Source organism: Pocillopora damicornis, chromosome 8 (genome assembly GCF_964200805.1).
Source record: "Pocillopora damicornis chromosome 8, jaPocDami1.2, whole genome shotgun sequence".
NCBI classification, from domain to species: domain Eukaryota; kingdom Metazoa; phylum Cnidaria; class Anthozoa; order Scleractinia; family Pocilloporidae; genus Pocillopora; species Pocillopora damicornis.
In genome coordinates, this window is record NC_142677.1 from 11,705,991 (window position 1) to 11,728,741 (window position 22,751).

General features: G+C 39.5%; 4 protein-coding genes and 1 long non-coding RNA gene across 9 annotated transcripts; all 5 read left to right on the forward strand.

The window, feature by feature from the left end:
• LOC113682511 (uncharacterized) lies at positions 1-4,572 on the forward strand. Of its 3 annotated transcripts, none has more exons than XM_027199673.2 (5): positions 1-139; positions 653-749; positions 1,542-1,937; positions 2,559-2,717; positions 3,109-4,572. In XM_027199673.2, the coding sequence occupies exons 2-5, from the start codon at positions 692-694 to the stop codon at positions 3,273-3,275; spliced, it is 780 nt and encodes a 259-aa protein (XP_027055474.2). In that variant the 5' UTR covers positions 1-139; positions 653-691; the 3' UTR covers positions 3,276-4,572. The 3 variants fall into 3 exon arrangements, with proteins under 3 accessions (XP_027055474.2, XP_089037246.1, XP_089037245.1); XM_089181120.1 differs by having other exon boundaries at positions 139-397; XM_089181119.1 differs by lacking the exon at positions 1-139 and having other exon boundaries at positions 344-749.
• Positions 4,573-5,212: 640 nt separating this feature from the next.
• Positions 5,213-10,844, forward strand: LOC113682577 (uncharacterized). Of its 3 annotated transcripts, none has more exons than XM_089181121.1 (5): positions 5,213-5,231; positions 7,656-7,723; positions 7,874-8,272; positions 8,926-9,057; positions 9,837-10,844. In XM_089181121.1, exons 1-5 carry the CDS (start codon positions 5,215-5,217, stop codon positions 10,004-10,006), a joined length of 786 nt encoding a protein of 261 aa, XP_089037247.1. In that variant the 5' UTR covers positions 5,213-5,214; the 3' UTR covers positions 10,007-10,844. The 3 variants fall into 3 exon arrangements, with proteins under 3 accessions (XP_089037247.1, XP_027055541.2, XP_089037249.1); XM_027199740.2 differs by lacking the exon at positions 5,213-5,231 and adding an exon at positions 5,565-5,722; XM_089181123.1 differs by lacking the exon at positions 5,213-5,231 and adding an exon at positions 5,849-5,925.
• A 788-nt stretch (positions 10,845-11,632) lies between these two features.
• On the forward strand, positions 11,633-16,038 carry LOC113682583 (uncharacterized). Its single transcript, XM_027199746.2, has 5 exons — positions 11,633-11,860; positions 12,681-12,770; positions 13,258-13,665; positions 14,755-14,790; positions 15,511-16,038. The coding sequence occupies exons 2-5, from the start codon at positions 12,710-12,712 to the stop codon at positions 15,600-15,602; spliced, it is 597 nt and encodes a 198-aa protein (XP_027055547.2). The 5' UTR covers positions 11,633-11,860; positions 12,681-12,709; the 3' UTR covers positions 15,603-16,038.
• A 276-nt stretch (positions 16,039-16,314) lies between these two features.
• On the forward strand, positions 16,315-19,925 carry LOC113682505 (TAR DNA-binding protein 43). The gene is made up of 4 exons (XM_027199667.2): positions 16,315-16,733; positions 17,549-17,736; positions 17,914-18,054; positions 18,537-19,925. Exons 1-4 carry the CDS (start codon positions 16,493-16,495, stop codon positions 19,014-19,016), a joined length of 1,050 nt encoding a protein of 349 aa, XP_027055468.2. The 5' UTR covers positions 16,315-16,492; the 3' UTR covers positions 19,017-19,925.
• Positions 19,926-20,988: 1,063 nt separating this feature from the next.
• Positions 20,989-22,448, forward strand: LOC149041380 (uncharacterized). Its single transcript, XR_016179417.1, has 2 exons — positions 20,989-21,342; positions 22,109-22,448. It is a non-coding gene; the product is annotated as an uncharacterized LOC149041380 (long non-coding RNA).
• The last annotated feature ends 303 nt before the right edge of the window (positions 22,449-22,751 follow it).

Below are 22,751 nucleotides of genomic sequence, written 5' to 3' on the forward strand. Positions count from 1 at the left end.
AGAACCTTTGAACTTTGTTCAGGCACATGATCTAAATTGAATACTAAATATTCTATAATTCACGTGGAAGCAAAGATAAGCCTTTAGGCTTATCTCAGCTCCAGTCCTGCTACAGCATTGCAAAGAAATACATACCGAGGTAAGCATAATAGATCTTTGTAGTGGCATTACTTGCTTCTTTACCTTAAAAGTCGATGAATTTCTGTTAAAAAAATAATTAATTTTAACTTTTACTAACCCTAACGTAGAGGGCAACATCTGATTTGCTCGCCAAAGTAATGTGGAGATAAATGGACAGATCGCCATTTAATTGCCAAAAATTTTTCTTTGATAAAGAGAAAATAGTTTACTTGCAATTTGTTCGTGCCGAGAATTTCTGATTCAACGCAAATTATTGGTGAGGTGATTCTTTTAACACAGTGTATATATTCAGGCGTTTGTTCTTGTATGACAACTGTTAACTGCACAAATGCCTGTTGATTTTTCAAATTTCGAATTAATTTTTTTCTCTGATAAAAAGGACGCTGATGCAATATCTTCGGAACTTTTTCGGAAATCGTCGGAACATCTTTGGTGTTTCTTCGGAAGGTGTCGGAATACTTTTGGAAATTTCACTAAGCCAGGTGCCAAGCGTTTAATTTTTCTCTTTCAGGTGAATCTGACGTTAGCTCTTCCGCATGCAAACACAAGCATGGGGAAACAAATACTCAACATTTGGAACGGAATCTTATTTATAAGTGTGTTCATTGGTAAGTGGTTATATCGAAGCTTCTCTTCTTGTTGTTAAACTAAACTAAAAAATTAAGTCCAGCTCTGTCAGATGCACATCTGTGTTTTGAACAACTTGTGATGTAGTTCATGGGCGGGTAGAAAACAGCCCCAAATACTTTGTAATTCTTAATAATTATGATAATAATCTTTTTTAGAGCACCTTTGACAATTTTCCGAAGTTTGTTTGGTTATATTTAGCATTTAATGAAGATTTGAATTCAAAGTCCGAAGTGATTTGGGTTTTAGCCATCGCGACGAGTTTTTGGTTTTGACAGTCTTGTCTTCTTCCATTATGGACGGGTTTAGTTTATGTGCTGACATTGCCTTGGACCCAACCCTAATTTTTTCGTTATGGCTTTCTGAGTCAAAAATTGAATTTTTGATCACAAGTTTAAATTCCGTTGTTGTTCATTCGTGAGATCTTCCTGTGTGTGGATTAGTGTTCTTGTGAAAATGTTTAATCTTCCAAGATCATTTTTCGTACATGCCCACTCATGTCTACCAATACTAGCTACCTAGTCTACCTATCTACCAATAGGAGCGATTTCTACAGAGTCGGTTAGAGAAAGCCAAGGAGCAGACAAGTTAGAGAATTTAATCAGTTCTGAGAGATGAATTATAACAAAAGAGGGTTTAGAGAAGAACTGAAAGGACGGTTCATGGGTCCTGGTTACGTTTCGCTGAGAGTGGTACGCTCTGTAGATATTTTCTCACCTTCCACTTGCAACACTAACTTCACCCAAACGATGCTCTTTTTTTTCCCAATTCAGTTGGTGACAATGATGCCGCAAATTCCTGTCCCAGTCTCCCAATAACATATGCTTCGGACGGCGATAACGTTACTCTCTGCTGGCGAATTATAGTCAACGCTAGTAGTGTGAACCGCTATATTATCAAGGCATTGAAAAGGCCAATCCAAACCAACATGGATGAAGTCGCCTCTGCAAATGGGACAGGACATTTTGAAAAGGTATACGCTAAAGATCATGACGGCTTGTACCTCAACAAAGTTACCGTCTTCGCCGATTTATCTGCGGGAATGTTGTACCTCAGAATCAAAAACTACACCAGAAAGATGGACAATGTCTACTGTGTGTTGTACAATATTTCAGACGGTCCTCCTTTGGAAGCGTGTCACTCTCAAGCGCTGTTACTTCGAAATGTTGGTGAGTTCATCTCATGTGTCCGATGTAGAAATGACTAACCGCACTCAGACCATCAGACTCAACACATTGAACTGTTACTCGTGATTTTGAAACCATGCACTTGTCACTGTAATTACTCAGGATCCTTAGCCCTGACTATAGAGATTTTGATTCTTAATTTTGAATGAGTATAGGCCTACAACAGTTTTTAAAAAAAGCAACCTGTTTATGGAAACTATAGACCACAGTTTTGACACCCAGACATTCTGTAGTTTTCCCATGGTTAAAGGATGTCTCCGTGATCAGTTTTTTGAGAAACGTAATTGTGTCACGACTGAAGATAATTAGATATTTGTTTTGTATTGCTTTGTAATTATGCTCTCCGCGATGGGACCAGAGACTGTTTTGCAGCAAGCTATGAAGAACCAAAAGCGCGAATTCCCCTAGCCTTCGTGTAACCGTACCCTCCCCCCCCCAGGGTGAAACGGAGGCGAGGTAACCTTGGGGGGGGGATACGGCTGCACATAGGCTAGAATTCCCCTACCCAATCATGCAACCAAATAAAGCAGAACCAAAGCAGTCACTGATTTCTTTCAATTCCCATTTGTAAACGGATTTATCTCTCCTGAACATAATCTGCAGACCACCGTGAATCCCCAGTACAAACTACCACAACGATGACCACAGAAACCACCTCGAAAACTACCACGGCAACCATCACCACGGCAACTATCACCACGGCGACTATCGCCACAGCATCCACAACTGAAAATACAGAAATCACAGAGGTGACAACTGAAGGTGGGTACTCGTGGATTAGTGTTTGTTAGTTTGTGGTTTCGCATGAAGCATGTGCATTTAGATTAGCTCAGGAGTTAAGATGCTTATGTATTTACGTAAATTGTATCACTCCAAGCGTGGCGTATAACCCTACCTCACCCCTTACCCCCACCCCCTTAGCAGTTTTGTTAGTCAATTGGAACTTTTTTCTCTCTTTCCTCCTTCTTCCCAACCCCCCCCCCCTCCCTTCTTCTCCCTTCACCCTACAATCCCTTGCATTCTGCTTTCGCTCGCACTTCAGACGAAGATAGAGTTGAAAGACGTTTTACTAAGAAGATGAGGGGGCAGGGGGGTAGGGGGAAGGAGGAGGGAGAAATTGTCAGGTAGCTGAGTTCTATTCTTTTCTTTTCAGGTTCACCTACTGTCCAGCCTTACAGAACGGCTTTGATAATCATGAGCTGTTTGTTTGCTATTGCTCTCATTCTTGCCATTTTTGGTTTCGTTTTGTGTTGCTGTGCAAGAAAATCCCATCAAGCCAACTTAAAATCCGACATCCTCGAAGAAACTGAGTCCCTTTAGCTGCAAATTGATTCTTCTTTGTTCTTTAAGCTGCAGTAGGTTAAAATGAAATCTAGAGCTACGGAAGAGAGAAACAAGTATTAGATCCTGAGACTTACATAAATATTTATCTCATGAGCTCTTTGGTCAGACAATGCGGCAAATTCTTATTCTGCAACTTTGTATATCGCCTTAGCGGAAAAAAATCAGCTTTAAGATTCAGGGTGGACGCTTAAAATATGCATTTCATTGAGACTAACTTGGTTTAGAACTGGTTGTTGCGGTTTGTCGCGGTTTGTTCAATGTTTAAACATTGACCTCCAATTTGCGCCAAAGTATGTTCGAATATTGGTCTGCAGACTTCATCTCTTCTGAGGAGCCGGCAGTTTTCCGAGAGCGAAGCTTGAGGAAACACGAAGTTCAAGAAACAGATGATGTCCACGGACAAATATACGAGCATATTTGCGAGCCAAATGGAGGCTGAACGGTGTTTATCATCCTTCATATTTTTCTGCTGCGCGCAAGACAGAATGTGACAAATGACTCACCGTCAAAACTTTTACAGCGAACGATTTGTTTCTTCAGTTTCCTTGCTTTTGAACAAAACGAAGAAGTTTATTGTATTGAGCATCAAGTTTAACAATTTTGCCATATCATCAATTAAAGTCTTAAATATTGAGTTAGGTTTTTTCTTATGAGTTATCACGGATTTCTCATTTCTTTTGTTTTTATCTTGTAACCATCAATTCAACTGCCCCTGTATCTACACGTATGTAACTAGCTGTAAGCTGCATAAACTATGGTATAGTATGTAGTGGTATATGATTTAGGAATGTTTTATTCTGTGTTTTCCTATTCTAACGAAATCGTAGATAGTATATAGTTGTACCAGGGCCAATTATGATCAGCTAGGTCAGGTTATACACATAAATTTGCCATTTATTTCTAACTCTCAAGGAAAGTTACCCGCTCAATAAACGTGGCCCTCTTTAGTCACGTACAGGGATATTTTTCGTGATGGATGAATTTCTTTATTGACGTGATCAGTCAGTGATCGAAAGGCTTCTCGTGAACCGTGAAGAACTTGAATCAGTAACCGATATTTGTGATTTTACCACCTGATACCGTCATTATTCTTCGAGAATATTGAAGCACGATTCCATCGAAGATCAGTTTAGGAAGATCAGTGGACTGTGACGCCATGAACACAATCGTGAGCTATTGGCAACGGAAGAGTCTGCAATTTAGGATGCGGATTTCGTAACATCTGTTCGACAACTTTTCAGAAAGGCTGAATAAATTAAATTCTGTCTGCAAATAAGATTCTTCTCTCTACCGGTAATGTCTGTCAAGGTTGTTTCTGACTATCACGTGCGGCATATGTGGTGCTGTACTCAGGCCTAGGCGTGTTCTGATGATTTTAAAGGATTTCTTTAAATTTCTATTCTCGGTGTTCAACTTTGAACCTACAAAGATCATCCCATGTGACATCTCCTAAAAAAACTTTTAAAAAATGCCCCATGGCAGAGGGTTCCATGATACATCATTTTAATGCACTGATGTCTTCAAAGCCTTTCTATTGATTTGCACGCGGGCGAAATTTCGTGCTCACCTCGTAAAAGAGCTTCACAATCTCTAGGGTATTATGCCGTGGCAGTGTTGATAGCTGTAGAACGTCTTAATTTATTGTTTGTAGATATAAGTAAAGTGTTCTCATCGACATAAACAAATCAATCAGCTTTTGTAAGCATGTACACTGTTTTGGCAAAGTTCCATAAATGGAAGTTTCACTTCTCGACACCCTTAAGCCTTGTCAGCACGACAGAATGTTCAGCAAGATGTTGTGTTGGGTTAGGCAAGTCGTATCAATTCTTTAACTGTCTGCAGTTCAGAGAAGAGTCCCATTTTTGAATTTCTGAAAAAATGGTTGGAAAAAGGTTGTCTTATTTCCTAAACGACCATGAAAATTATGACACAATAAGTGATAATCTCGTGTGTTGGATTTCAATGTTTTTTAATTCACGATAAAATATAAACAACTAGTCTAAAATTTAAAATATACCCCAACGGCGCCTTTCGCTTCAGACTCTCTCTGTTTAGAGAACGCTGGAAATCTGTGTCGTTGCCTAGCTTATCAACGCCGGATTTCTCTGTAAGGTAAAGCAAATTCCAAAAGGGAAATGAATCTTTTTTTCTAATTTAGGTTACTCGAAGGGCATGAGTTTAATTGCGTTACCTTGATTTTTATTCATTGGACTCAGCGTAGTATCAATCACGAGTTATTAGTGAGTCGAACGTTCACTGATCGCTAAATAGAACCTTGTACTTTGGTCGAATGCCTCGGGCACATGACAGCACATGTCTTTGCGACTTAATTACTAATGCCCTAAAAGAAAGCAAAGTTCTCGGGCTGTTTTCCGCAGCCAAAGTCAAGTTGAAGCAGTGTTAACATCTAATTCAAAACCAAAGTAAGTACAATTCACGTTAAAAGTTCGTTTATTTGCTAGCTATAGCTTGCATTAGAGATGTGAACGAATTTCCATTCGAAACCAAGAAAAAAAGTTTTCTTTCAGAACGATCATGATAATTTATTCTTTTTATGCCTGTGCACGCAAACTCGAGGTAAAATCGTGACTGCCGGAAACTGTCCAAGTATAATTTCACTCGTCTAGTAAGTTGCTTCTTTCCGGCAATGAACTCTTTTTTGAACATGGTGACCCAAGTTTGAAATATATACATGACAAAAAACTTCTACGGCCATGACACCGAAGTAGCATGATTTGTTTTCGTGTAAATAGTACCGAAAGTTATATAATTGAAGAAAAACAAATTTTCTCAGTGCTTACGCACTGAATTATTTCCACATTCGCACAGAAGTAAACTGGACTGACGGATGGGGTTGTTTGCAAACAGAACTTTAATTCTTTTTGAGAATTTTTAAAAACTGCATTTTTTTTCGGCTAAGCGACATCTGGTCAATTGAAACAAAGTGAGGTTGTTTTGGAGTTGCCATAACTTTCCTGTGACTAAAGTAATTTGTTTAACTCACTGGTTTTAATTTACAGCTGCCACCCCAGAGAATGTTTTACAAAAAATTTCCTAATCAATCTTTAACACTGCAATTTCTCAAGATATTCGTGACTCAAGAACCCCTTGAACGGCGCAGATGAGATCTGCAATGCCAAATGTCACCTAACTTTTACTTGGTTCAATGTTATTTAAAAAACTTTTTATTTATATCTTTGTTTTATCGTCCTGCTATTTTCACGATGAAAACCATGTTCAATCAACCTTACGCAACCCGGCTCGTGTCAAGAAAAATCGTGATCAGTCAAAATGTATAAAAACTCTCTAATACCCTCTCCTGTTAGGACAGATCAAGATAAGAATACTTAAATAATAATATTTTGAGTGGCAAATCTTCATTAATTATTGGAGAAAAAAAATCAACCAAATCCGCCGAAAAAAAAAAGACAAGCTTAGAATGTTACATAATATCACGTCGCGTGGAATGGCTATTTGTAAGGGATCAAATTTAAAAATAATAATTTCAATTATAAGTGCTAAAGGTTCATCACGTTTTTCAATTTGTGCCGAGAGGGTCAAGAGTCCCACTTTTACATTTAAGGAAGTGTACGCTGATGTCTCAGAGAGGCCTCCTCAGCCCAAATCCTGGGTGATGCGCGATTTTTTTTGGGAGAATTGCGTGACATTGCAATTGAGACTCAAGAAATCACGCTCGTTTACACAAGGAAGAGTAAAGCGATTTTAAATTGCTGTAGGGGTGTGATCAACAGTGGAGAGGAGCATTGGTCTTAGATTTTCATTAAAACAGTCTTTAATGCGACGGTTTATTTTTCCATCGGTCGATGAATTTTACATTAGCCACCTAATTTGCGTGACACAAATTTTACCCCTTTCTTTCTAGAAAATTAAGGTTCCGCTCTTACTCTCGGTTTAATATAAATAACTTTGGCATCACGGAAATAGACAATTTGCCTTGTTAACAATCGCACGATGTCCTTTCTCCAAAGTTTCTCCAAACCCTTGATAGGCTAAAAAAGAGAGACAGACCTTCGCTCTGTAGATATGAAAGTCGGTTTTTTGTTTTCTTAATTTAATTGACCGGTTTCTTATTTCTCCTAACAGCTTCACTGCTCAACAAAAAATTCATGATAATTTATGAGTCATAAATTCTCATGAAGAGATTCTCTCTGGAAGAGATCATCAAGTTAAGAAGCTCTAGATTGTTTTCCAAATTCTCCTTACCAGTATGATGGGAAATGTATGGAGACCAGTACGGAGAATATGCATGCCGATGTTAGGGTGTAAAGGGTTTGAAATAAATGTTGGGATGCTGACTGAAACATCAAATGAGAGTTCTCTCTCTCTCTCTCTTAGGACAAGAATGGAAAAACAGATCCTGCCACAAATTTTCAAAGGAATTTTATTCATAAACGTATTAATTGGTAAGTAGGGAAAATCAAAGCTTCTTATTTCTAGTTAACCAGCAACAGTGAAAGATATAGCTACCAACCGTCTCTGCTCTTCGATATATTCGGTATTTAAACAAAAATACTTTCACTCAACTCCACCCTATTTCTTTATCTTTTCTTCAGCAAGAGTCAAAGTTGCCGCAATTTCTTGCCCTAGTCCCCCGATGACATATGCTTCGGAAGGCGATAACGTCACCTTGTGCTGGCGAATTGTAGCCAACTCTAGTATTGTGAGCCGCTATTATGTTAGGGCCCTGTCAAGGCCAGTCGAGTCTGTAATGGATCCGGTCGGCTCTGCAAATGGGACTGGATATTTTGAAAAGGTGTACGCTAGGAAGCATGACGGAAATTACATCAACAGAGCCACTGTAATTGCCGATTTATCCGCCGGAATGGTGTATCTCAAGATTACGAACTACACGAAAAAGATGGACAATGTGTACTGTGTGCATTACCAATCCCGGTTGGGCATGAATGACTTAACACCATGCCATTCTCAAGCGCTGTTATTGCGAAATATTGGTGAGTACGTATACCTAAAATGCGAATATGCTGGCTTGTAACGCTTTTCCTCATCTGAGCGTATTTGCTCATCGATAACTTACCTGTCCATATTGAAGTTGTCCAAGGCGAAGCGGTTTATCGAAGCAAGTGATTTCGGGTGCACTGTGATGGCGTAAAGCAGAGTGCAGGTCGATATTCCTGTTATGTTACTTTATTCTGTTTAACCGTAAAGGTCTTTCGATCTCGCCATTTAAGCATCATTTACAAAGAATGTTGTTAGCCACGCTATCGTGTCTAGCCCGGTTGACAGCATTTTTGTACCGTTTCAGGTTTGATAACGGTGTAGCCTCTGATCGATTTGGAAACGGTGTGTAGGCCCCGTTGGATCTTGTTGTTGTGGGTGTGACAAAGTTATTCGGCCAAATCAGAACTTTGACATAAGGCAACTGAACGCTGTATGGACGGGTTGTTCTTTTTTCTTTTTTTTCGATTGCGGCAAAAACGATCGGATAAGCTTGACTGATTACATATCTGCGAGGTTCTTAAGTTATTTGTCCATGTTCATTAGAGCAAAGGAAATTTCAAATGAAGATAACGAGACCTAAAAGTGAAAAAAAAAATTAAAATGCAAACTGTCTTGATTTCTGGTTTCTGTTGAAATCTGTCTGCAGACCTCCGTGAAGTCCCATTACAAACCACCACAATGATGGCAACAGAAACCACGACCAAAGCTACCACGGGCAAGACAGTAAGTAATCCTACTACTGAGATGACCACAGCAACACCAGAAGCAACTACTAAAGGTGGGTGGATATGGACTGTTCTTTAAGTCAGGTTACTCCCCGCTGTGCTATGCGCGAGAACCTCTGAAAGACAAGTATGCAAAGTCGTGCGCACGTATTAAACGGCCCAAACCACGTAATCAAGGTTACCCCAGTTACAGTTGCAAGAAGGTGTTAGAGGTCTACTGTTAATTCCTCTTCTCATCGCCCCACCCTCCCTCCCCCCCCCTTTACCCTAACGGAGTTAATCAAGGAGACTTTCATTTCCTGGAATTCTCTGGCCGCAAGAGAGAATATCCAAGAGAAGTCTCGAGGCGGATTTTATACGTTTAATAAACACAATTGAGGTTACAAGGTCTTCGCAGGTTCGCGAGTGAAGGTTAAGAGAACTGACAACGCTTCGGTTTTACGAAAATAATTGGGAGTGTATTTCCGGACACGTTTCATACTTCTGGAGTCAAAGCTTAGACTACACGATTGCGTAATGTGAGTCCCAGTCCCCGACAACTAGTTATGAAAGTCAGCAGTAATAATGAAAAGTGAGTTGCACTCTTCATTTCATCATAAATTGGAAGGTTGTCTTTTTTTGAAAAAAAAAAGAATCATGAATCATTGACAGGAGAAATTTTTAAGGTTCGGCAATTTAGAAAACACGAGAAAGACGATAACGCGCTTCAACTGAGGAATGTGGAAAGTTGAAGATGACGCGGATAATCAACACTGATAAACTAAACAGCACAGGCCTCATTTACTATCAAGTTGTTCATCTCTTTGCTAAATTATTTTTTTCCACTTTTCAGGTCCAATCACTACCATGGCTCCTTCTTCAAGGACTGCATTGATAGTCATGAGCTGTTTGTTTGGTGTTGCCCTCATTGGTGCAATTGTTTGCTTCCTTCTGTTTTGCAAGGCAAGGAAACAATCTAACCATATTCCCGTCAAAACGAACTGCGCGGCTGAGCAGCTTTAACTGTTTTTGACACTAACTGATCCAACAGTTACAACACTGACTGGGGGCCTGGTCAATATTTGTCACCTGGGGTTGGGGTGGGGTAGGGTGGGGGTTGGAGGATTTTAGTTTTGTCACGTTAAATTAAATACGATCCCCCCTATAAGACTCTGCAATATTCTCATGATCTCCCCTTCCCCCCCCCCCCCCCGTTTCATTGGCAGTCAATTTTCCATAGTACGTTCCCCACTTTATACTCTACTAGCGACGACTGATTCCCTTCCGTTCACCTGAAAACCATCTCATCCCCCAAAATCCTCCGCTCCCCTCACTCTCCTCCCCCCAGACAATGAATAATGTCCGGCCTAATAAGACCCTGTACTGTCCACACTTGGCAGGATAACTGACCTTACTTAGCTAAAACAGGAGTGTGAACATTTGTTAGTGCCTATTTTGTTTTGCTGTTCCTGTATAATTATTGTTATGTATAAAAAGGTTAAATCTATTATCACTTTTGATTTAATTTATTTGTGAATAGCGAATCAGTGAATACACAGCCAAATTTTCAAGATAACTTTGATAAGGTGTCAATGAGTGAAACTCCGCGTGTCTTGCTCATACTTTTTTGAAAGTTTTAAGTCGAGCTATTGGACCTCTTCTGCATTTATAGTTGTACTGAGTACACTTTTGGTGAAGTTTTCTCACTTTTCCCGTGGGCTAACACCCATGGGCGATAAGAAAAATTGTTTTATCTGTGTTCTTATTTCTTTATTTATGGATTTTGCTTCATCATGACGTATTTTCGCTGAAGACTATAACCTAGTTTTAAAGTGAATAAACTTTGAGTGACTTTGGTAGATGGCTGTTGTCCCTCTTAGTTTGCGCTGTCGGAAACACCCGGCTGCTGATGGTCAGGAGTCTTTCAGCTCTTCAAATTAGGCTTTTGAAAATCGAGCAGATCGGAGAGCCATATATAGATTCGACTCCGGTTAGGAGCACTCGTTATCATCTCTATTCTATAAGTTTTCTGGGTTGTTGTGACAAACTATGACATAATTAGTCACTTTTTTCATCATCATCATGCTCAGGGAGAATTTACCATCACAATTTTGATGTTCTGTTTGCCCAACATTTCGATAAGGTGAAGAGCGTAACGTTGTAAATGATTTCAGTCCTGTGTCCTCAAGAAGAGGTCATAACTTTCCGGAACATACTTAAATTTTCCGTGACACAGGCTTAGCTGTTGTCACACAGGCGCAAACAATGGCCTTTACTATATAAGAAAGCTCTTAATTTTAACCTCCGGTCTTATAATCCATTGACTGTCATGGGAAAAGCAGGTTACTTTAAAATCTCGATCATAGGCCCCAAGAAACAGGCTAAGATAGGGCTAAACACCTTTATTTCTCATTATCAGCAGTCCTTTATCCTATTATTCCTCAATGTTGGCTAGAAGTAAGACTGCATTTACCCACCTTTCCTTATTGTGGTATGACTAAGTAACTTTCGTCATTAGCGTCGTCTCGTTGTACGGCAGGATGGCTCGTTCGAAAAGTTATCCAATTCAACGTCGATACGCTCCCCCAGAAATAAGCTCCCCAAGCCGTCCCCCACCCTTCCCCACCCCTAACAGTGCAAGACCACCCCAGAATCCGTACGAAATATCATCGTGTAATCAACCTTTGATTACAGATCGGGATTTCTCGGTATTTCCGTCTCCTGGTGAAACAAGAATATGATGCCAAGCAGTGATTAAGTTCGCAGACGCTTAATATATCCATTGCGTTCAGCACACGCAACGTTGTTTGCAAGCAGGAAACAGCGGTACCGCTCAAATCGACCTAGAGGAACTGAACAGATCGAATACAAACTAAGGTAACAGCTTTTAACATTTACAAGAGATCTTTCATTTCAAAATATCCTTTAGAAAACTCATCGATAAAAGTCAACAACCGTATTTCAATGAAGGAAACGGTTTCAGAGGGTTAAATTGCTTTCATTTATTTGTCGATTACATCCGTCAATCAGCAATCTGAAATCGTCGAAACAATGAAGAAAGGGTTGCGTACTTCCAGAAGATCACTCCATTGTTGCACCGCCATTTCTTCATCACACGCAGTGCTAAGTCCTATCATCTTCCAAAGTAACTTAGTGAATTGTGTGAGTCTCATGGTAATGGGTCCAAATAATACATCCCCTACACCTCTGACGGGAATTATCATCATACTTTTACGTGCTTGCTACGAAGCCTTCTAAACCTCACTTTGAGGAAAAATTCTGTTGTTTTTGAAAAAGTTGTCGAGACTAGACAGACAAATTTTAATGAACATCAAATGCAAATATGCCCTGCCATTCATGAGATGGTCTACAGACGACAAGTTCACGCCCTGCGTCACGCCTCCACCAGGACCAGGGAGACTGGAACGCAATCGCGAGAAAAATGTCAAGATACTGCACCCGCTAATAAGAAATTTGAAACTACGGAATTCGTTCGTGTGTTGTTAAAAATAATATCCAGGTTGAAATTAGCTGTGGGTACATACAGATAATTATGAGTTAAATAGTTCCGACAATAATTTGCCGGATTTCGACCGCCAGATTTAGGCCAAAACTTCGGGAGGGGCCGGATGTTTTAAAATTACTATGAAACACTATTCTCTCTTATTTGAAATTTTCTTGTTTTCTTACTCTTTAGAGGCAATTTGTCGTTCAGCAAGGATCAGCATGAGACAGCACATCTTTCTACAAATTTTCATTGGCATTTTTTCCTTAGGCATTTTCAATGGTAGGTGTTTTATCCAAGGGATGGGTCGTCATTTATCCTTTGGGTTTTGAGGCTTTTGGGGAGGATCACATGGTTTTTAGTGGGAACGAAGAGGGGAATCAGACGACGCCCACAAAATATTGAAGAGGGATATAGACTGCAAATCAGGAGATCATTAGAATGCAGCAAAGCCTTAAGGGTGATGACATGAATATTATTGCAACACGAACAAAATCCCCTGACACCCCTCCCCCTCCCCCCTCCTCCCCTCCCCTCTCCCCTCCCCCCTCCTCCCCTTCCCTCTCCCCTCCCCTCCAGACGCTAAATAATAACCGGTTCCGTTGTTAACTTTATTTCAACTTGGATCGGAAGAGCAATACATGCGCACTAGTAATTTCTAACGCTACAGGAATTATTTGCCTTACTGTACTAAGATAGTGCACGCGAACTACACGCGGTAGTACGTCTGGTATTCACACTTCCAACTGTCTTTCTTTCTCTTCTTCAGCTGGATGTAATGCCGCTACTGATTGCCCAAGTCCTCCCATAACATATGCTTCAGAAGGGGATGATATCACTCTGTGCTGGAAGATGTTACCGGAAGCAGTTAACGAGAGCGATAGCTTTCTTAAACGTATTACTGTGTTTGCCTTGAAAAGGCCGGCCGAACTGACCGTGGAGAAAATCGCATCGGCAAATAAGACTGGACAATTTTTGAGGGTGTACGATGCAAGTCATAATGGTTTGTACAAAGACAAAGCAACTGTCTTCGCCGATTTACCAACCGGAATGTTTTATCTCAAGATAACAGACTACAATGACAACATGGACAATGTGTATTGTCCCCTTTACGAGATGTCTGGCATTAATGACATTCCCTCGTGTCATACTCAAGCGTTGTTACTGCGAAATGTCGGTGAGTAACTTACTTAAGGGTGGGTTCCTTGGTGTAAGATATTTGTATCAAGCAAGAGATTATAAAATGAGAGAAATTATCCCCCCTACAAACCCCTCTTCCAAAGATTTTTTTCTAAATATATTTTTAGTGTGCGTTCCTGCGATGCGACTGAAAACAACAACTGATTGGCTAGTGTTTCTGTGGTGAAATTCGATGAGTGATGTTTGGCGACCTGGGGCGGCCTGGGGCGGCCTGGGGCGGCCTGGGGCGGCCTGTGGTTTGTGGTTTATAATCTCTTGTGTTTACCCTTTAACTCCCAAGATCTCATTAGCAATTCTCCTTACCGTCTCCATACACTTCTTGTGATGGAAGTTTAAAAAAATTGGTATTCGATCGACTTATAATCCCCTAACTGATATTTTTCTTTTTTTCTCATCCCTTGTCTGCTTGATACTGTAATGATATTGTAAGGAGAAATTCTGTCTTGGTCACTCATGGGAGTTAAAGGGTCAAGATATAAAATTTGATGGTTCAAGTTTGTGACTCCAAAAAGTTCTATAGATGACCCCTGATCATTACAGAGTCCTTCGTCACAACATAAGTTCAGTTATAGAGTTTTTACTAAAGGCAACATCATGAGGGGGGGGGGGGGCATCTTTTTGCCACGCTCGATATAAAATAATATTATACCGCCTTCAAAATAAAAGAGGTCTGCAAGAACAGATGAATGAGTAAATATAAATTCTTGAGGTGAGAACCAAGAAGCTAAGCCATCCATGAGGCTGTTAGGAGGGTGCGTCTCAATGAGGCTGTGAGGAGGGTCTCAAGGATGTCAACTGTTGGCCGTAAAGCCGCAAAAAAAAATAGCCGTTAGGTGCAGAAACTGATAAATTTTTAACTTTTCGTCGTGAAGAAAGTTAACCGTGAAATTTTTCTTTTAGCTGCAGCTGAAAGAAATTAACCGTTAGCCGTAAGATGGCCAAAGTTTTTACCGTTCGCTGTAAAAGCCATCACCATCTGTCAGAGAATAACCGGTATACTGGTATGGTCTTAAAGCCTGTGTAACAGATTCTCTTCACTGACTGTTGTCCATTTGTCTTTTGTTAGCTCTAAAACCTGCAGAGAACTCCGTGACAGTGGAAGGTAGGTGTTATGAAATAAGCTTTTCTGCCCCATTGCCAGGCTCTCTCCTCTTAACCTCTAATCCCCCCCCCAACCCTCCACCCCTTCTCTGGTTCAAGGGAGGGGGAAGACGGTAGACCCTTGTAACATCGCAATCACCAAACACGTTATTATGGAGAAATTGTTGATAATTCATTGAAAATCGATCGTAGCTTTTTTTAAAAGTGTTTCCTCCGTCCATTGGCTATCGGTTTCCAAAATGTATCCGTATGCACCACCTGAATTCTCACATTGGGGAAACCGAGGATGAAGCAATGCGGAGGGGGGGGGGGGGTTGGCTTTAGTGCACGTGTTCCCATCTTTTCCAACAGAAAGTGGTGATTGATGACAAGAGAATGTAATTATTCTCTTGTTGATATACAACCTGGTAGACCATCAAGTACCTTACAAAAAGGTCTTAATGTAGTTAACCCTCAACCGTCAGAGGACCAAAAAATTAACCATGAACCCTCAAAGATGCAGTCGCATCTCTCAATTATTCTTTATTTCCAACTAAAATGGCGTCTGTGTATAGCTAAGAAACGGACGATGTTGTGTCTAATTTTTGGATGGGCAAAGTTTAAGCGCTAGAAATTTCCGCTATACTTAAATAGAAGAAATGGTTATTTGATTATTCGCGAAATTGTATCCTCACGGCAACCGCCTGGACACATCGGTAATATACGTTCATTTCCCTTCCAGGACGATTGTCAACAAGCGTCAAGAATACTCCTTCTGGTTTGATAGTGAGCTGTTTGCTTGCGATTGCTGCCATTATTACCGCTGTTTTGTAACTTCAGAAAGCAAAAAGATTCTAAAAAATCTCTTTCAGAACCTGCAATGTTACCCATTTACCTTACCTTTTTCATTTATGTATAGATCAGTATCATGATTGTATTTACCCGATTACTGCGCTTTTTAATGACATATAAACTCTTAGGCACAGACTTTATCGTAACAGTATCGAGCTAAAAATTATTGTTAAACATATATAGAAGAGCAGGAAGAGCAGTAAAAACGGAGGAAGCTCTCTGAAACATTGCTCTGGCCTGCACTTGCTGGAAATTAATAGTGCGTGTTATTGGAGAGTGTAGTTACGACGTCGCACCTGCTTTGTCTAACAGTAATGATACAACAATGCACAGCAACCAAATAATCAGGGCTTAATGTTAATAAATTTGCATTTCGAATTGTGTGTGTGCAAGAGAAAATAAACAACAGTTTATAATCTCTTGGTGTGTGGTGTTTCATTTTTTTGTTTATTGTACCAGTGGGTTTTGGTAATAAAGCTTGGTTTTGCTTAGCCTTCGCTTCAGAAAAGTTTCATTTTCTCGATCCATCTCCACGTATTACATTCGTAGTAATGTAAAAACAGCAATAAAACGATTTGTTACCATTCTGATTGTCACATGTATTATTTCTTTCTTCATCTCCCAAGTACTGCCACTGTAAACAAAAGGCCATTCTCGTTGAATCTCCGGAAGTATCCCAGAGTAAATTTTAGCTATGCATGCCGGGATACCTGTAAAGTCTGCCATCGACCGGATCACCTGTATGTGTTTTCTTCGACAGTACCTACTGTACTGTTATACCGTTTTTCTTTGGGGTTTAAGTCGAAAAGGACAGCAAAATCGACTCACAACTAATCCTAAGCATTGAAAGGCTGCTTTCTGAAGAACCTAAAATGGCTCAATACGTTCGAGTCACAGAGGACGATTCGCTACCAGCAATCGAAGTGCCAACTGAAGCAGACGGAACGATTTTACTGTCGACTCTTCAAGCGCAGTTTCCCGGTGCTTGTGGATTGAGGTACAAGAACCCAGAGACTGACAGCTGGAGAGGAATTCGTTTGTTAGAAAACATGCTTTGCCCACCAGCTGTAGAGGGATGGGGAGGGCATTTGTACGTTGTGGTGCAGAAAAATGGTGAGTCTTGCTTACTTAGTACTTGTTTGTTATTAAATGGCGATCGGCTAGCCACAAAATGATAAAAGGTCGAAATGAAGACTTAACAGCCATTTGGATAGTTTATGAAAGGTCCCAGGCAAGAGCTACATACTTCAAAAACCTCCTGGATGATTAAGCAACAACAACAACAAATACAAATCATTCATCGAAATGGGCACTTTACTCATCTTTTGGAAATTCAAATGATATTCTGCCATAGATGCAGTGATTTCTCTGAACTTAATTACCATCTATGACAGTATCAAGAAATAAGTACTACTTTCTTCTTTTTGTACTTTTAATTACATTTTACACAGTATCTGTTCTACAGTTCTAGCATTGTAGACCATTATTGCTGATAAACTAGGTTTTAGCTTGGCTACAAGTAAAACCATAGCCTACAGTTAGCCACTTTAGATCCGTTTACATGTCTTGAGTGTTTCATTGGCTTGTCATTCAAGAGCATGAAGCCACCAAAAATTTATGTATACCTTGTTCTGACAAGCCTTGAAGTAGGTGTTCTACTCTTATCTCCCCTATAGGGCTCATACCAGTTTTCTGATTTTTAACACCACTTTCTATTCTCTCCACTCTAATTGCATCAAGCCTTTCCATGGTGTTGATTTAACTACACATTGATGATCCTTTTCCTCTGATTCGTTTGCTTTTCCTGTCAAGTTTCAGCTAAAAAGTGTATATATTTGACAGATACATTTAGAAGATTGATTTTGATTTCCTTGGCAATTATTTTGCTTTTCTCATCGTAAGTTTGCAAATTATATTCAATCTTTCAGACAGCACTAGTAAAAGAAAAATCGAAGAATCTCCTAACACCAAAGCAGAACCAGAAACAAAAATGACAAAGATTTCTTCTCCAGAGGATGGATTAGGAGACCTCATTGTGCTTGGACTTCCTTGGAAAACTACAGCAGAAGACATGAAGGAATATTTTCAAAAGTTTGGTGAAGTTGTTATGGCAGAGGTTATTATATTTATAGCTTGATTTAGAATAATTATCTCTCAAAGGTTGAACCATGAAACATACACCTTATTAATTGGTGGTTTAACACACTATATGTTGGGATATTTTGTATTATGTGTTAACTTTAACCATTGAATAAGGTACTTACATCTGCCATATATTTTATATTATTATCAGGTGAAAATGGATTATGGAAGTAGTAAATCCAGAGGATTTGGGTTTGTGAACTTTAAGGACCCTGAAGTGGCAAAAACAGTTTTATCCCAGGTTCACCGCATTCAAGGTCGCCTTTGTGAAGTGAGATTGCCACGTTGTAAAGTAAGTGACAGGAACAGTGGTAGTAAATAATGTATTTACTGAGCACCAGTATCTTGAACAATCCAAGAATGGTTTTTAAATGGAAGTTGATTGGGAGATGCCCAGTTTTAAGTCAGTTGTAATCTCAGTCAGGAGGTCTGATTTAAGCATTGGCTGAGTCATTGTGTTTTGTTCTGGGGTAAAATACTTCACTCTCACACTCTCTTGCTATGCTAGAGTGTGTCAGTGCTTAGCAGACTTTCTGGGGAACGTAATATTTTGCAATGGTGGTGGTGAGGGGTGGTAAGAGGGAAAGGGGGGGGGACGCTTACCTTGGGCTAGAGCTAGCAGGGTAAGGAGAAAGAGTAGCAGCACTCCTTCGTCTTGTTGCCTTGTGCCATAGAAACTGGGACAGACTCTGTTCACCATGCTTAAAATACTTAACCTAAGTATATAAAGTTTGCTTAAAGTGTAGAATGGTTTCTTTTTCCTCTTCATTACAGCAAGAATTTATGCCAAAGAAGTTGTTTGTGGGACGTCTTCCTGATTCAACAAATGAAGGAGATCTTTTGGATTATTTTAGTAAGTTTGGTGAGGTGATTGATGTCTACATTCCAAAACCAATGCGTGGAATTTCATTTGTTACATTTGCTTCAGGAGAAGTTGCCAAAAAAGTTCAGTCCCAGAATCACCGCTTGGGATCAAATCTGCTTAATGTGAACTTTGCAGAGCCTAAAGCAGCCAAAAATGCCCACATGCCCTCCCCAGCAGACATACAGTCTATGTCTCAAAACTCTGTGCCTGGGTGGGGTGGTATGGGATTTCCAGAAATGTATGGAATGGGCTCTTGGAGCAATGCTGGACGTCAGAATTTGTCATACAATGCATCAGCAGCTTACAACAGTATGATGCAGAGCATGATGAACATGGGCAACCCGTCAGGTGCTAGTAACATGATGGCCAACAGACATGGACGACGATAAATATCCAGGGTAGGATTTTGTCTCTGTTTTCTGGATTGTGGTACTGCATAGGCTTTTTAAAACAATCCTATGGTTGTAAAAATTATTGTTATAGAACTAGCAGTAGATGGCTTGTTATTCCACTATGATGTACCAATAGATATTTTGTCCGCAGAGAGTAAAGAAATGATATTGCATAGATAGACTCTGTTAGATTATTGTTGAACTAGTTTTTCCTAAGGGAACTAATGACTGTAGTAGCATGAGGAATACTGCTCTTTCTGTTCATTTTCCTCAGCTACAAAAGAATTCAAGGTCTTCTTAAGTAAAAATGTATTGCTTGAGGCAGAATGTTGAGAATTCAAAGTGAATTTTTTACTTCAAGTGATGGAGTTTTATCAGGTGGAAGTAAAGTTAGAGTTGCACTTATGCAATTTCTCTTTCATGTTGTGCATAGACATGTGGTTTTTGTCATAATCTGAAATCAATTAAAGTTAAAGTGCCCTTGTTCTCAGCACTGCAGCAGCTTTAGATTTAACTCAAAAAGAACAGTGAGACTGGAAAGAAGTTTGCTTTTGTTGGTCAAGGAGAAGAAATGTCAAATGAATGAGGAGTGAATTCTACTGTTTACATTAAAGAAGAAAAGTCTTTTTTAAATACTTTGGAATGGTGAGAGTGCTGGATGCGTAGTAATCTGACTTGTAAGAGTGTAATAAATTGCACTGTTTAAATATGTTTTTACATAGTCTTTGTATTACCATTAAGTTAATGAGTTGTAACACAACCTGATCATGGTAGGGGTCCAAACAAGGAACTTTACTGTGTGAGCATATTGCATATTGTACTTGAATCATTCAGCATGATAAGATTGTCTTGAATGAATGACAAGAAAGAAAGAGAAATAAATAACATGGATGTGTGTGGTGAAAACATTGGGTTTAATGCATGGTCTGTGCTAATGTAATATTCCTGGGAATTTAAGTGGCATGGATACTAGCATGGGAAATATTTGTTTATGGAATTTGAGACAGGGCACAAGAATGGCAGTTACTCTTATTGATATGATGGTGGTATGACATTGAGATGTGGTGAAGGAATGGGTGACAGTACAATCAAAGGCATGAGAGTTTTTATTGTGGAGTGCGATTTTCTGAGTGTATGGAAAATATTGTTTTTGTCGATGGTGACATCTGTCTCAACAGTAAGAGGTTGCTGTCATGAAGTGACTTTCTTTTGTGCTATTAAAACAATGGCAGTCCTTTTCAAGACTTCCCTTGCCCAGATGTTCACATCTCATGATCAAGTTTAATTGTGGGTTAACTGACCACTCATGATGGACTTCCACCACTTGAGTCTTATAGCCAGTGACATCACAGCAAAACTAGAACAGCAACAAAAAGAACTTGATTTGGAAGACTGACCAATCAGTTTACATAAACCCAATTTAATACACTGGACTGACAACAGCTCTTCACTCAACACTGATGATAACTTCCGCTCAGGTTGTCAAAACCTCAGTCACTGCAACTGACGACAGTTCTTCTCAGGAATACCCCCACTGAACATTCAGACTTCACTATCATAATTTCATGTTTGTAAGAAATGTGCAAAGCATTGCTCTTTGGTTTACTTGAGAAAGAACAATTACTTTAAGTCAAAAGTAGAGGGAGATTGAGAGGTCATGTGTGATTCTGTGTTTGATAATGCTCTGTTACATGTTCATCATGATATGAGAGCTTAGAGTGCAATGTAACTCAAGAAGAAGGGAATGCTATAACTTTCCGCAATAAATATGCAGACTCATATGGAGGAGAGGCATATGAAGAGGGATCTTGTGAGTTTCAAAGGGTTGCAGAGAGTATGCTGAATGGTATGACATGTCCTGAATGGCTGCAGTGAGGCATAAGATTGTTAAGGTGGTGAGGGAATATGAGTGAGAACACTGTAAGTACATCTGTGTGTGTTGGTCAAAAATGTGTGAGTAAAAAATGTGTGTTTTTATAAGTGTCAAACTTAACTGTGGAAGTTATCTTTGCACTCACTACACAAAGTAGGCAATGACTTATGTAATAACCCAAATTGATATAACAAAGAGGACACATATTCATATTTAAACACTGAAAAATTGTCCTGAATTACCATGCCTCGACACTTTTTTGGCAAGTTTTCTGGCATTTGTGTGGCTGTTTTATTGTGCTTAACAATTCACTATGCTCAGTGTGACAGTTTGCTTAGACCTGAGCTGGTTAAAATCGCTCTTGTTTGTCTCATCAACAGGCATGCCAGTGGACTCCAGCAAGTGCTGAAGAAGTTTTCAGAGTCAAGCTGTTCTCTGACACAAGATCTGGTGAGGCCTGTTATAAGGTTTGCCAACCATGACACACTTGGTTTATATGAAAATTCCTTTGGAAGGAATACATTGGGAATTTCTTGTTTACACATGAAGCATGAAATTATAGGAATCTTTGAGTGAATATACTAAGTTACTATGCTAGCACAGCACTAGAAGCTAAAAATGTTTTGGTCACCAAGATGAATGGGAAAAAAATGTATTGCCGCTGAATTTGCAGTAAAAGTCCACCTTTTAGTGACACTTGTATGGCAGTCATGTGACCAAAGCTTTTTTAGTTTTACCACAAATTTTTTATGGTATTACGTGAAACTGGGATAAACATTTGTATGCAATACCATGAATGATCCAGCAGTTTCTTAACCATTAAGAGCTTTTTCTAGTTGCTTTCTGAATTATTAAACCCTGAGATGTCTTTGGAACCTCAGGAAAGGATTATCAGTCAGATTAATTTTGTTATTTCAAAGACAGGCAGTATGATCAGCATTATAGTAGGTCATGCAACTTTGGACAAAGCATTCTTATCTTATCTGTTTGGTAGAATTGTATTACTGACAACGATTTTAGGCAAAATTTGGACAAACAGCTGCTGTTATCATTGAGCAACCTCAGTTCAAGCTCAAGTGGTGAAAGTATTTTCCAACATGAACATCTACAATTTCTTTTCCTTTTCATAAGGAAACTTTTACATGTTGTACGTTCACAGAGTGAACTGTGTTATTCATTCCTCTTTTCTCAATTTTTTTTTTTTTTTTCATTCCAGGCTTCTGCAAAAGAAAAAAAAAACACAAGGAGATGCCAGTCACCAAACAAGAAGCTCATCTGCAGCCATCTCTTGGATGGGTCTTGATGAAAGAGATCAAGTTTTTCCTTGGTTTACATTGTTCCCATTGTGAACATTGAAACCAGAGGGTTTAAACATCTGCCAGGTTTCACTTGTATACTTTCGCAGCCAAGTGTCTTCTTGCAGAACTTAATAAATCCATACTGTTTAATTAACCCTAGTGAGCCCTTGAGTGACCAGTAAGGAATTTCTCCTTACAATGTTAATACATTGTCAAAGAGAGGGGTGATGAGAATAAAGAAAATGATCATCTTAAAAAGATTATTTTTTGGTTCAACTATTCCTTACGCAAAAACTAACAGAAATACATATATATTGATATTGTGACCTAGTTTGGTAGTGTAAAGGTTAAGTTGACTTGGTGCCCAAGGGCTCTTTTGCCAAATTCTGATTTGTCCTCTAAGAAGGGCTTTCTCAAAAGCAAAGGTGGGAAGATCATCCATGGGCAAAATTTTAGTTGCCTCATCACCCAATCTCTGCTATTCTGCAGCCCTAATTTCGCATGTTCTTAGCCACATAAAAGCACAAGTTTTATTCACCTCCAAAAAGACAGAATCCCTTG

Coding starts and splice junctions, on each gene's coding strand:
- LOC113682577 (XM_089181121.1), top strand. Junction 7,724..7,873: donor ATTCATAAACGTATTAATTG/GTAAGTAGGGAA, acceptor TCTTTTCTTCAG/CAAGAGTCAAAGTTGCCGCA. Junction 9,058..9,836: donor ACCAGAAGCAACTACTAAAG/GTGGGTGGATAT, acceptor TCCACTTTTCAG/GTCCAATCACTACCATGGCT.
- LOC113682505 (XM_027199667.2), top strand. CDS start 16,493: ATGGCTCAATACGTTCGAGTCACAGAGGACGATTCGCTACCAGCAATC. Junction 16,734..17,548: donor CGTTGTGGTGCAGAAAAATG/GTGAGTCTTGCT, acceptor TCAATCTTTCAG/ACAGCACTAGTAAAAGAAAA. Junction 17,737..17,913: donor GTGAAGTTGTTATGGCAGAG/GTTATTATATTT, acceptor TATTATTATCAG/GTGAAAATGGATTATGGAAG.
- LOC113682583 (XM_027199746.2), top strand. CDS start 12,710: ATGAGACAGCACATCTTTCTACAAATTTTCATTGGCATTTTTTCCTTA. Junction 13,666..14,754: donor GTTGTTACTGCGAAATGTCG/GTGAGTAACTTA, acceptor GTCTTTTGTTAG/CTCTAAAACCTGCAGAGAAC. Junction 14,791..15,510: donor GAACTCCGTGACAGTGGAAG/GTAGGTGTTATG, acceptor TTTCCCTTCCAG/GACGATTGTCAACAAGCGTC.
- LOC113682511 (XM_089181119.1), top strand. CDS start 470: ATGCCTGTTGATTTTTCAAATTTCGAATTAATTTTTTTCTCTGATAAA. Junction 750..1,541: donor ATTTATAAGTGTGTTCATTG/GTAAGTGGTTAT, acceptor TTCCCAATTCAG/TTGGTGACAATGATGCCGCA. Junction 2,718..3,108: donor CACAGAGGTGACAACTGAAG/GTGGGTACTCGT, acceptor TTTTCTTTTCAG/GTTCACCTACTGTCCAGCCT.